Source organism: Ixodes scapularis, unplaced genomic scaffold (assembly GCF_016920785.2).
Source record: "Ixodes scapularis isolate PalLabHiFi unplaced genomic scaffold, ASM1692078v2 PGA_scaffold4__175_contigs__length_147842914, whole genome shotgun sequence".
Lineage (NCBI taxonomy): Eukaryota > Metazoa > Arthropoda > Arachnida > Ixodida > Ixodidae > Ixodes > Ixodes scapularis.
The window spans coordinates 104,951,832-104,966,029 of NW_024609879.1; the positions used below are offsets into that span (position 1 = coordinate 104,951,832).

The 14,198-nt window shown below is 45.7% G+C and overlaps 1 protein-coding gene across 3 annotated transcripts in view; it reads left to right on the forward strand.

The window, feature by feature from the left end:
• Nucleotides 1–14,198, forward strand: part of LOC8053527 (SH3 and multiple ankyrin repeat domains protein 3) — a 148,154-nt gene that overhangs the window by 127,623 nt on the left and 6,333 nt on the right. For 2 of the 3 annotated variants that reach the window (XM_029983360.4, XM_029983358.4), the window contains exons 8-13: nt 433–711; nt 2,125–2,310; nt 5,386–5,566; nt 8,284–8,357; nt 10,090–10,214; nt 11,388–11,519. In XM_029983360.4, coding sequence (XP_029839220.3) covers nt 433–711; nt 2,125–2,310; nt 5,386–5,566; nt 8,284–8,357; nt 10,090–10,214; nt 11,388–11,519 — 977 coding nt within the window. The remainder of the gene's footprint in view (nt 1–432; nt 712–2,124; nt 2,311–5,385; nt 5,567–8,283; nt 8,358–10,089; nt 10,215–11,387; nt 11,520–14,198) is intronic. The other variant, XM_029983361.4, reaches the window with a different exon arrangement.

The following is a 14,198-nucleotide window of genomic DNA, read 5'->3' on the forward strand; positions in this document are numbered from 1 at the left end:
AGATGGTATGATTGCTTGAGACTGATTCTGGATCTTCCAGTAGGGTATCGTAGTAGAACTCGAGTTCATGGCAGAGGCAAGGTAAATTTCGAGGAAACTTTTAGGGAAATAGTTCCAGAAAGCCACGAGGCAAGGCGTTCGAAATCTGTCGCAATATTGAGATGCCTTCATTGCTTGGAACTGACTCTGTGTCTTCTAGATGGGCAGCGTAGTAGAACTCTTGAGTTGACGGCAGAGGCAGGCTAAATCTCGAGGAAAAGTTGAAGGGAATGGTTCCGCAAAGCCACGAGGCAGGAGTCGGAAGTCTGTCGTAACTTTCTGGTGCCGTCACCGCTTGAGACTGATTCTGTGTTTTCTAGTATAGCCTAGAGAAGGCAATAGAACCCTTGAGTTGATGGCGAACTCAAGTCGGTTTTACTGTGTCCCCCGCAGTACCGTACCGCGAACCGCCGCAGTACAACCCTCGGCGAAGGGCGAGCAGCGCGGCCCTGAGCCGCACCCACAGTGACCCGAGGCTCGAGCTTGTGGTTTTGGGCGCCAAGCCTCCGTCCCCGTGCCCGTCGAATCGGTCCCTGCCTCCGTTCTCGTCCGCGTCCACCGTGTCCGAGGCCTCGTCCATGGCGTCTTCGTCTTCGGCTGCTACGGCCGCGGCGCACGCCAACGCGGAGGACAGCGAGGGAAGCTGTGGCACGGCGGCTAGTTCCACCACCGGTGCGTTGGGGTTTTTCGTTTATTTTTTTTTAAAAGTTTTTTAGGTCTTTGTTACCCTTTAGGTTTTTTGTTACCCTTTTTGTTCCTTGTTTTATTTTTGTCGTTCTTTAATCTTTGGTGAGTTTGGTTCGTGCGTCTGTTGTCAGAGCAACTGCGAGTTCGTGTAGTGTCGTAGTGTTTTTTGTTTGGTACAATGTTTCTGTGCACGAATGCAATCGATGGTTGTGTAGTTGTAGCGGAATCGAGAATTGGGCCGGTTGGTGTGCGTTAAACACGATGGAACTCCAACTGCGCTCAAGATCGATTGCTAAGAAAAGGCACACACACACACACACACAAGACACGGCAGGCTCTGTCCTGTCTTGCGTGCTTCCTCTTTTGGTCATCGATCTTGAGCGCTGTCGGATTCCCATCATGCGTTTTACAGTAACCTACAACTTAAGAAACATCGGGCGTGGCAAGTCCCGGACCTTTTATTGTCCCTGCAGCAACCGATGAGATTGCGGCGTCAACCACTAAAACACCAAACAACCAAGTGTAAGCGTACGCCGCGTGTTTCTTAAACTGTCATTGACTATAGTGGTTGTTGTTCCTGAGATGCAAGTTTGTGCCTCGTAATATATGTCTGCCAACAAATTATTTTGTTAATAATTGGTTTCAGCGAAGACACAGCTCACCATGGTTTCGTGAATACCAACTTTCTGCTCTAGCGACATGCACATATGTCCGATTGTTTAGTTGCCTAACGCCACTTTTATGTAAGCTCTAGACCGTATACCCGGTACTGAAAGGACATTGTATGGCGCGGTATCAAAATTCAAAACACTGTGTTGCCGCTATACTCGGCGCACGGAGTTTTCATAGGAGAAACACAAATTAAGCGTAGCGATGGAGTGTATATACAACGGAAAGATACGACACGAGGCCAATGAAACTGACGCAGGATATGCTTAGTCGGCTGACAGCGTCAGAAAGGCAAAGCGATTGCGTTCACGCTTCAGATGCTCGGGTAGTCGCCGTGCCCTCCGTTTTGTAAGCTGTCATGGACTACAGTACAGTTCTGTAGACCAAATATGGTGCCTGTAGCGAGTCTCCGACTCCTCTGTTTATCGCGTCCGAAACGGTGGTCCCTCGATTTCCGCCTTATGACGTCATTAAAGTGTGCTTCTTTCACCAACCGCGATCCTGGCTGTGTCACAGCCAGGTCGCCTCACCGACGACAGCACCACCGCAGCGACGTGACATCATGAGAGACGCGCGTCGGTGTATGATAGAACGCATTGTACTTTGATCATCTTCTATGCACATTTTGGAGGACTTCCAGGGCGATGTTTGCACATTTAACATGGATGGTGAGTGACAAGAGACGGCGCGGCATTGAGGAGTGCTGACGGAGGCGCTGCCATCTTGCAGAAAAAAGTGCGGCCAGCGACTCTTCCGGCGTCTGTACGAGCAACAGTGCGGCCAGCTGTGACTCTGGTACCGAGAGTTCGGACACCCCAGATGTGATCACAGTGGGCACCACTTGCGTCTGCGTCACCGAATACCAGAGCCCCCTGACGGGTCATCTGGCGCTCAATTGCGGCGACATCGTTCAAGGTTCGGCGAGCTTTCGACTGGCATTCCTAACACGGTGTGCGTGTCGATGAACTATGATACTGCTGCACCTTTTGAAGAGGGCGGCGGCTTGCGCCACCCGGCGAGTGACACTGGACGCTGCAACGAATCCGTTATAGATCAGTTATGGCGGTGTAGATACTTCCGTACAATCCCGAATGAACGCCCATACCCGAAAAATTGCCCAGTCTGTTTCCGTCTAATTAAATGTACAGTCGGCCGCAAAATTTTGCGGGACATGGGAGCGCCAGCCAAACTGCCTTGCCGCGCCGTCTCGTGGCCTGCTGCCTGGTGTCAAGACCAGCGCATTGCGCATGCGTGGCCTTTCATACTAGGAGGATTGTCCTGTTCACTGGCTTCCGTCCGACGCGCTCCCGATTACTGCGACCGGCGCAAGATGCCGCTTCGCAACCGCTGTGCAGCGAGTCTGCTTCAGCCGGCGCGACGGGCAGCCAAGCTCGCTTGAACCCTCTTCGCGTCGCGGTGCACTTTCTAAGGGCCCTAAACTCGTCAAACACAAAGTATGAGCCCAAAGTTCGCGGAGCGCGTCTATTGGACGTCGGCGCAAAAAGCGCCAAGTCATCGTCGTGATGAGCCCATCGGTGCGCTCCGTCAACTTCGGCCCCAACTTTGTGCATGACGAGTTTAGAAGCCCAGATAACATTTCGCTGGAATGCTACCGGAGGTAGCATATACAGGAACTCTATGCATAGCGGTTACGAAGCGGCACCTTGCGCCGGTCGCAGTAATCGGGAGCGCGTCGGACGGAAGCCAGGGAACAGGACAAGCCTCCTAGTATGAAAGACCGCGCATGCGCAATGCGCGGGTCTTGACACCAGGCAGCGGGCCACGAGACGGCGCGGCAATGCAGTTTGGCTGGCGCTCCCATGTCCCGCAAAATTTTGCGGCCGACTGTACGTGTGAAAACTATTTACGCGATATTTTTCGGGACTCCCTTCCAGGGGCCACGTTATTGGTTAAACGAAAATGCAGGGGATCCAAACTTGCTAAACTCGAGGGAAATGTTGACCGTCTCCGACGGGATTAAGCGAATTTGATTTTACCGCGACGCTGCAGATTGTCGAGAAACGCGATAAGCATAGCAAAGCAAAGCAAAGAAGTGCAAAAGGCACGCTTTCAATCTTCTGCGTTGCCGCTTTCAGTGGTGCGTGCCAACGATTGTACACCAACACTGTGTTTACAGACAAGCCCGCTTTGCCCACACTAAGCTGGTGTGGGCACTGCGCATGCACAGAAACCAAATTTGGGAGGAGCGAAGCGTCTGCGCATGCGCAATACCGACAGTTGGTCTATAATCCGTTTCCCTTTAAGCCCTACCAAAGCGACACTACGTTCCGATGGGGCCTATCGTGCAGCGCAGTGCATCACGTGATAGCGCTCGTCGTCCTTGTGCTTGTGATATCAATCGCTTAACCAACACGCACAGCGAATGCACTGTTGTGACCCTGCGATTTTGTTGGTGCGTAATTGGTCTAGAGTCTAGACTGTGATAGCAAATGCATACAGACGACCTGCGTCATGACGATGCATTTATGACGCTGCTTGATTGGCTGTATAGTCGGTCGTAGCGTCGGCTCTGGTTGGATTTAGGGTGAAACTGAATATAATGGAAATAAAAACAAGAGACACTGTCATGAACGCGAGTGAACATACGGGTTGGGCGGCAGGTTGTGCCACCTTTACGACAGTGGCTGAGGCATGCGACCGGCTTGTCTTTCGCGGCCTCTGCCGCTTTTGGGTAGACGGCACAAGCTGCCATCCAATGCGCGTGCTTACCCGCGCGCCGCCGTCTTACATTTTTTTTTGGTTTTGGCACACATGTGTGCCAAAACGCGCGGTCCACTTGTAAAGGTGTTGCGAATTTGTTAGACAGATGAACAATCAATTTCTTCGCGGATTGATAAAATCACATGGAATCACATCCTTGAAGTCATAAATCAGAGCCTTGGAACACGAGTTTACAGCGTACGTTTTTGGACACGATAAGCTCGTTTCGACCAAAAGATACAGCCTGCGCTGTCACAGCTAAGCATGCGTGACTCTGCGAGATTCCTCCGTAGATCACAGTGATTGGCTCACCCGAGTGCTCTGCGAGAAGGTACACGCACAGGTGTTTTTTTTTTTCTTTTTATCGCGTTTTGGTAGCAAAACTGCTCACATACTCTTACCAAACCCCTGTGAACGGAGCGTCCGTTCGCGGTAGACGTGGCGTGAAGTCGTGAACTAGGCAACATGGCGTGGTCATGTGACTGACCTTGTCACATGGTCTCGTTTATGACGTTACATCTGAGGATGTTGCAAAGCGATGTCGAACCTGAACATCGACTGGTTCGCTGATCCTTTTGGCGAAATTTGATGAAGTTCGCCTTTCGAACGGTGTTGCCCACTTTCTACATAAGAATTGAACAATTCGAAAAAAAAAAAGAAGAGAATATATATATATATATAAGGTTCACAGTAGGTAACTTTCAAATTCTTCTCCAGCCTTCTCCAGCAGGTAACCATCAGCTCGTTCTCAACTTCTGCGCCTGATAGTCAAACTTCAGTCGAACTTTTTTTCCGAACTTCGCTTTGAAAATTTATGAAAGTCAAACCTGGTCGGACTTGAACAACCTCAGCAGCTTCGCGACATCCCTGTACTCGTGGTCACCTTAAAAACCGTGCTAATAATTAAAAAAAACGTCCGTTTCCTCGCGGAACTTTACTAATTCCCCGACTATCTGTTGAATTTAGATATCTTCATCTTGGATTAGCTTTATGTCATTTCATTAAGGCGTACACGTTCCAAACGCTTTTCGACAACCGAATCGTGTTGTAAGCACTACTTTTCGCAATGCATAAATAATGCGCAAAGCTTTTTTTTTTTTTTGATGTGACAGCAAGTATAGTAACATTATTTCTCCAAAATCACTCCTAAAAAAAGTATAATTTTTTTTTATTTTGAATTGTTTGACGTCTATTTGAGGAACTCACACCAATGGGTGAGGTTCGAATGCCGTGTGTATTTTTTTTTTTTGCTCGCGTGATCGTGTACAGTCACCGAAGTCACCGATACGGGCATGCTGGAGGGACGGACACGGGACGGCCGCCAGGGAATGTTCCCGAGTGCCGCCATCCAAGAGGTCAAGCTCAGGGGTCCGTCCACACAGGGACGTGTGAAGGGAAGAAGGGAGACGCAGGCCTCGGGGGCTACGACACTCCCACGCCGCTGGAGAATGTGAGTGTCTCGACAGGCTGAAAAGACGACAGCAGGACAGAAACGCGCGTCATGCAAAGACAAGCTTGGTTTAGAGTTTTTTTATCTTTTTGTCAACGGAAGGGTAGGAAAAGCTCCACCCCCATATTTTCAGCGGGAATTATAACCGTGCATATTTATTCCTTTATTTACGTAACCTCAGGGCTAATTAAGAGGGGAGTGGGAACTAAAAAAAAAGATAACAATAAAAAAGACAGTAATTTTACGCTTCATGTTGTCTCAAAACAATGAAGGGTGTTAACAAGATTTTTAAGCAGTTGATAATTACCAATGGGTACAATAAAAGACAGAAGGTGATTCCATTCCAGTGATGTTTCAGGGACAAATAAATGGTAAAATACGGTAGTACTTTAATTAGAGACACTCACTTTGAACTGATGGTAAATGCGTGGTGGAATATAAAATGGTGGAGCGAAAAGTTGTTGGTGTAAGTACGGCTTAGGGCCGGTTGCACCAACGCCGCTTACCTTAACCCAAAGCGGCACTTTCCTAAGCCGGCTTAGCGCCCTAAACCGAGCTTAGGTAAGCACGGGTTTAAATTCCGGTTGCACCAAGGTTAAGCCGGCTTTACAGACGCGCCCCTAGCTAAACGCTGGATTTGCGTAGGGAATCTAGGGACAAACAGAGCAAACTAGGGAACGCTCAGAGCGACGAATACGATTGGCAGAAAGAAATCACGTGATGTAAAAAAAAAAAACAAAAAAAAAAACTGTCGTAGTAGTCGTGGTCGGCGTCTGCTTTTCGCTGTATTTCTTCGGTGAGTAACAAATTAAAGGTCTCCACATTCAATCATTTTTTCGTTTAACTTTCAATAACAGAAGTCAGAGCTTCAAATAAACACGAATGCTCTTTACATCTGTGATTGTGTGTTTAATATCGGTTGATAACAGGATATTTTGACAGTGGTAGTAGTTTTCGTGCTCACATTTTGAGGCCAAGGAGCCATCGGGGGCCCCAAAACTCACCGAACGCGAGAAGGACACTCTACTCACTACATCGCTGAAGACAAAACATCATGGATATAAGTAGGCAGGTAAGATGACTACTAAAACCAAGTCAAGCCCGAGACCGATGAAGTTCAATACAGTGACGAACTCGCCACGGCAGCTGCGAAAATGCCCGGAAATCGTCGAATAGAAGTCGTCGAGAGGTCAGGTCACGAGACCTTGCATCGACGGTACTCGTTGCTATCAGCAAGGTGACAGAACTGCACTGTACCGTCGTTGAACATCCTCTGCAGCCTCAAACGGACTTCAGTTTCACACTGTCGAGTTCAGAAAAAAAAAAAAAAAAAAACCCACTAGTACATCACATCGCGCCGATAAGAACGGTCGTCTCTTCGCATCACCTGCCCCAGCCTGCCCCGATACAGCAATGAACGAATCTAACATAGTAGTCGTTACGATTTGTCGTGGCCACGAATGAAAGATATAAAGCAAAATATTTCTAAAAAATCGCGATCACCAAAAAAGTTACGGAGGACACAACAAGGCGCAACTTTCAACTGAATTTTATTGAAAACGTGTTCCGGTGTATAGTCTCAACCGTCGTCACAATGACAACAAACGACAAAAGTAAAGGGAAAACACCATCACAGAACACAACTCGGAAACAACAGTATCTCGTTCTCGGGAAATGAATGAAATATATAAAGCAAAGTATATATATAAAAAAAAAAAATGCGATCACCAAAAAAGTTACAGTTATGGAACGATACAGTTTTCTGAAGCCAAGATTCTACTCGCGAGATAAGGAAAATTCAGATTGTCTGAAGCCAAGATTGTCTCAAAACTCAGAAAACGAAAGAAATTGAATTTTCGCTGTTTTATTACTTAAAAGCGCCGCAATCTAATGCAAACGGCAGAGGTGTCGACAATCAGCTGATCGCCGAGATCATGTACTGCCACTATTCAACGCGCTGATCAGATTGAAGGATACGCGCTGCAAGTGTAAATAAACAAGGTGGTAAATAACAATACGTTACAGCTATGCGAAAATTAGTAAGTACATACGAATAAGCTCGTTGACAGAAGAACCAACGGGAATACACACGTGAGCCCCCCAGCTCCGTACGTCTCTCGGTTAGGGCTGACACGCCCTGAAAGTGGAGAGCCAACTTGAAAACAGGGGTCGGTAAACACTTCACGCGACAATAATTTGCATCCTTGTCACAATCGAAAGTCATTTTGTCGAGACTTTCACGCTGATGTAGCCTAATACACTTTGCACAACCAATTTCGTCCACCGCGTCGACCGTGACAAACCTGCCGCCATGTTTTTAATCCAGGATTAAGAAACAACCAGAAGCAAAGCGCCCAATGTTGGACGCTTAAGTTAAGCGTAGTTTAGTGCTAGGTTTAGCGATAAGCGAGTTTGGTGCAACCGAACGAAACCGAAACTAAGCTTAAGTTCCCGGCTAAGCTCCGCTTTGCGCTAAGCGACGTTGGTGCAACCGGCCCTTAGTATGATAACATCTGGATAGGTGCCTTAGGGACTACTTTTACACACGTCGTCGAGAGAAACCCGTTATTTTGTGTGTGTGTGTGTGAGTGTGTATTAAATTTACTTATCACATGTATGTCGTTGCCATCTGACATATACCCCAGATCAGATTTCCAGTAAGCAAGTTATAATCAGAAGGTAAGGTGGTCTCTAACCGTGGTTGATGCATTCAACAGGTATGGCGACCCCCGCACGGTTGTGCTACACAAAAGCAAGAAAGGGTTCGGATTTGTCTTACGGGGAGCCAAAGGTGAGAAACAACCTGATTGATTTTTCTGCCGCAAAACGCTATTTCACTGAAAGACAGCGTAGATGTTACCGGGCACGATCAGATTTGACTGCTTGAGCTTTAATTTTTTCCGACATGCGTGTAATGCAGTCGTGTCTCGTTAATTTGGATCCCGTATAAATTTGGATGCCCCATGTATTTATCCAGTTCGTCCCTGAAAATGTGGTCTATATAACAACATTTTCGGGGTCGAACTGCTAACGACACGCATCTTTGTCTCGTTATTAAGGACAAGTCACATCATGGAGGCTATTTTTGGGAGAACGGAAGGGCCCATATCAACGAGACATCACTGCATTTCAAGTTGATACCTTCCCAAGCAGCACGGATTTTGGCCAAGCAGTGACCAAAGTCTGGCGATGGTCTTTTGGAGAGTAGCCAGAGGGTGGCCATTCATTGGCCAATGCTTGCCGATAGCTGATGGCCAGTGGCCAGATAAAGGCCAGTCACCGGCCGGTCTCTGGCCTCTGTCTGGCCACTTGGCCAAGGACCATTGCCAGCCATTGGCCGATGACTGGCCAACTCTGCGCTGCTTGGAGCTGACACATTTGAATGAGTTTACTTAATTAGCAGTATCTTGCCGTCACTAGCTTTGGTGTGACTAGGATAGGACACGCGCAGTCTGGAGACTGTGAGTGAGAATAGCAGACGACAGTTGGTTTGCATACATGCATTGTTACCTGCAAAAAAATAATTATGTTGTAGGATGTAAAGTGGGAGGGCTGTTTTTGCATTGATTATTCTTTCTTGTGATTCCTATTGTTTTAAGGAAGACTTGATATGTTTTCAATAAATACTGCTTTAACGTGTGTATATTCTTTTTTTTTTTAATAACAACTTCCCAGAGAAGTGTGAAAAAGGGTTTTACGAATAAATAGTTGTTCTGAATGTTTAGTCAATAAAGATGGTATTTTGTTCACGCGTTTATGCAGAGGAGATGGTGCAAGGTGAGCACACTTGAGAACTTTCACCTTCGGTTTCGTTCGTGGGTGCATTTCCAATGTTACATAAACTTGCGAGTAGCGCTTTCATCACACTACTGCACTACGAAAATGTATTGTTCCTTTTTTCTTCTCTGTTTTCCTGCTCTTTCACTGCGGGGAATAGATTAGGAAATAAATCTTTCACATGGCTCACTTTCACATATTTTTTAAACTATAGTTTTCTGGTTTTAATGACGTCATCAACTGACGTAGAGAATCATCGAGAAGAACGGTGAGCTTGGGTTTCAAAATAGCTAACTATGATTGCGACTGTAGCACAAAGCGACTTTAAGATATATGAGGTGACAAACAGTATCTCTTAGCCAAACTTTTTTTTTTTTTTTGTGGCACCTTAAAATATTTTCTTTGGGGGTTGGTTTTTACCAAGCCGTCTACATTTAGTACATATCGCGACACTGTTAGCGCGAACACGACATCGGCGGATTTCCGCATTTTACTTCTAAATAGCATTGGCGAGCACGAAATTTTATCGCTTACATTGTAGCTCTAAATGAGCTCTTTCCGTAGCAATAATAACTTGGATGACATCCCTTGGTTTCAAAGAGAAAAACTGGAAAAACCGGCGATCGCCTGTTCGCGCTAACAGTGTCGCGCTCTGTACATTGCCTTTTGGCCGTAGGATTGATTTTCGATAATCATATTTGATTGAAGATGGCAATATGTTTCTTGCATGACATTTACTTTTTCAGCCACGAGTCCGCTGATGGAGCGGCAACCGACTGAAAATTGGCCTAGTTTGCAGTATTTAGACGACGTTGACAAAGGCGGAGTTGCTGACCTTGCCGGGCTCAAAAAGGGAGATTTCTTGCTTGAGGTAAGACGTCCGACTTTGTCTATATATTTGCATCGCACTAATTGCGACGCGTTTCGGGTCTCGGCAGTTCTTGTAGTGACATATGAATATTTATTACTACCCTTTTGTTCTCGTATTTTTTAATTGACTTCAACATTTTGTATCATGTGCTTAGTTTGGTGGTGTATATAAAAAAAGACGAAGCTTTCCGCGGTAATGTTGCAAAGGTGTTCCCACAATTTATGCCGATGGAGAGAACGAAGTGCAGTGAAATACCACTTGAACAAACTATTCAGATAAGCAAACTTTTGTCAAATTTCCCAGGAAAACCATATTGTGTCCAATGAAATCATTTGGGCCAACCGTCTCTTAGGAAAACGTTTTCTTGAGGTTCCTTGAGTTTTTTTTTTCGAGTGGAGTTTCACTGTATAATAGTTATACATCGTTAGAGCAGAAACTTAAATGTTAAAGTTAAAACGCATATGCAAAAAAAAAAAGAGAAAAAAAGGATCCGAAAATTACACGAAATTTGGAACTCTCAAAATGTTGTTCCACACTATTTTCGTAAAACGAGGGTATTTACTGTCTCTAAATCTCAACTATGATTTCATTAAAAGCCTACTATGATTTCATTATCGTATTTGCGATTTATGTAGGATTAGCATTCACGCGTGATTTGCTTGTTCAAAAATGGTGAAGAACTATATTTTTCGTGGGATTTGTGGTCCGTTTTCGACACACGTGTTTAAATCTTTCCGTTTTCTCTAAAAGCTGTTTCACATAAACCGACTGTGCAAAAAAAAAAAAAAAATCGGTGTAATTTTTACTTATCAAGTAAAAAGCCCGTGAAGTAATTGGAACTTTCGTCAATGGTATTTTTTTATTTCTTTTTTTGTTTTGCATGAACGCTGTTTCAATCGCGTTATACGACGGAAATTGTACCATGTGTGACGGACTTAACGCAGAAACAGAGAGGTCGTTCTGATGACTCCGATAACGATACCCGGTGCTCCGCCGCCGGCTTTTCGCATGCATCGTATCGTTATCGGGACACTCGGAGGTATCGGAACGATATACTAAAACTCTCCATTGTGGCTTCGAGATATGCGTGTTCCAGTCGGATGCACTTTTCATTATCGCTCATGCATCTCACCGCGTCAGACTGACGTCCACGTCACTTCGTTTTCTTTCTAGATCAACGGCCATGACGTGTCTCAGGCTTCGCACGAGCACGTGGTCACAATCATCCGACAGTCAGGTGACTTGGTCGCCATGACGGTGGTCTCGGTGCGCGGCGGCATTCCTGGCGTCACGGGGCCTGCCCAGGTAATGGCTCCGTCGTAGGTGGCGCTGGAAGGAAAGGCGACTTGCGGGGACTCTGTGCATAAGGGTGTTGTGGTTGTGCCTGTTCTAACTAGTGACAAAGAGCCTAACGAGAATATGACGGTTTCTTGTCTGCAAATGAACGGCAGCGATGGCCAAGGCGCTGAACACTCTGCTGCAAAGTTATGCCACCGTGTTTACGTTTAGCGGTAGGTCTTGACGTTACACTGTAGTCTCACCTAACACCTTGACGTTACGTGAAAATGTGACGTCACATGACAGTGTGACGTGACGTGACACTACAATTCCGCTAAATTTAGTGGGAAAATTGTAACGTTCCTTAGCATGACGTCACGTGATGCTGTGACGTCCTGGTCACGTGACACTGTGACTCCCCTATCAATTTAAAACTTCCTGCTGAATCCAGCAAAAAAAAATTTTTTCCCCTAGTTTTGGCGCTTTACGACCTACACGCAAACACATCCGGGGATTCGCTCTGAGACCTCGCCAATGACAGCATGCTATCGCCGAAAAAAAATGTTAAATTCCGAGAAGTTACATTGAAAAACTGTACTCAATTTAGGCATTTCTTTGCAACGTTTTAGAAATTCTGTGCAATGTTCTGTCTTTGAAAAAAAGATTTTTTTCTACCGAGTTTTTTTGGCAATTGAGATCTTTCTGTGCATTTAATAGGGCTGCATTTAGCTCACGAGATGAGTAGGCAGGGTGTTTCAATGAGGCTTTCAAAAGTCCCAAAAAATGTGATGTTTGAGAACAAAAAAAAAAAAAAAATAAAAAAAATAAAAAAAGAACTTTTTCCTGGAGCAAACGGTCAGCCACGGTGGACTTCATTAATTGCAAAGATCGTACCAATTATCTAATTAATAACATACATATTCTAGCTAACTTTTTATTTAGCGAAAATAAACTAATGGTTCCAATAAGAAACTCGCTAAGCATCATCGAAAACTACTAAATTCATTCATTTTAGAAAAAAAAAGGTAAATGAAACACTTAAATGCATTCCGAAAGAAAACAAAAAAAAATCGCTAAATTTGGACATTTTCTAGGTTTCGGTTTCCTTCGGAGCGCATCTTTGCTTCAGGGGTCCCGCTCCCCAGTGGCCGAGACGCGCAACACACATGCGCCATACTTTCCTTTATTCTACGAGGGAGTTGAGGCGGTGGCTTCGCGCTTCGGCCACCGGGGAGCAGAACCGTAGTCGCAAAGATGCACTCCGATGAGAAACCGAAACCTAGAAACGCGGCCAAACTAAGCTTTATTTTTGGAACGCCGTAAAAAAACTGTCCATTCCTTATATATTTCTAAGATTAGTTGATGTAGGGGTTCGAAGATGTTTAGCTAGGTTCCTATCTAGACAATATGTTTTTTTTTTCACAAATTAAAATGTTAATTGGTAAATTTTAGATAATTATTTAGCTGATTAGTATGATTTTTGCAATCCTTGACTTCCGCCGCGGCTGGCAGTTGGTTCCCAGAAAGAATATCTTTTTTTTTTCTCACTAACCTTTTTTTTTTGTGTTTTCGAGAGCATGGCGCCTCAATTGGTACTTTATGCGTGCAAGCACGTGCTTACGCGTGAACATAGCTTTGGCAAGCTTGCCATTGCAGGATCTTGCCCGCAAGTGCATAATGAAATATGAAACTTGCACATCATCAAACCGACGGTTGGCAAAACAAAACTGTGTTTTATGATCACTCCATTCCCATAAACTAACGCTGTCCAGCGGAGTTTAGGTTGTAACAAGAAAAACAGTGTTAAGGGTGATATTGTGGCAAACTATTACCTCTTTCTTTGGTGGCGTCAGTTAATTTCCTCATATGGCTGAAGTAACATTTATGTTGTTTTCTGCACCGTTTCATTTAACTCTTTATGGGACAGCCGGGCACATTCATTTGACGTCTTCCGATCCGGTCAGTAGAGTCAGTCGTTAAGCTCGATTCACGAGATTTTAATTGCGATTTGCAATTTTTTACTTTGAGCACTCCATCTTCCAGCACGCTATTTTTGCTGCACGAACGACATCACAATTGCGAAATTTCAGGTAAAATCGCATCATGTGAGTAGAACTTCCTAAAGGCCGGTTCACACATGCAGCGAAGCGCTAATGTAGCGCTTCTCACGTGTCGTCTGCTATTTATTGTCTGCCATGAACAACGGTATTGACGGTGCGACACAAAGCTGGTGAACCCTCCCGTCAGCACGCGCTTAGCGCGAGGTCAGCGTTCCGCTTGTAGCGCTCCGCTACATGTGTGAACAGGCCTTAATGTGACGAACGCGTGCGCGCTGGCCTGAGGCGCTAGCAAGTTGGGCTGTGGGTTTGTTCAGGGTCTCGCAAACCCCATACAGCCCAAGCCCAAGGCCAACACGCGCTACGCCGCTGTTTTGGAAATCACGTGAAGCGTGCGCCTCGCGCACGAATGATAAAGGAGGCCCAAACTAAAATTGCTTTTTGCTGCTACCATAAGCATGCGTCCGTGTGTTTAGTATACGCTTTGCTTGAATGACAAGAGTGAAGTGCTAGCGCCGGACGGGGTACTACTTCTCCATGCTAAGCGTGTCCAGGAAATGTTTAAAGAAAGCACGAAGGTGGCAGGCGCTGGTACAAAGAACTCAAAAAGGAACCTTCTTGATGCCTCAGAGGAGCGGCCGTTGTTTCG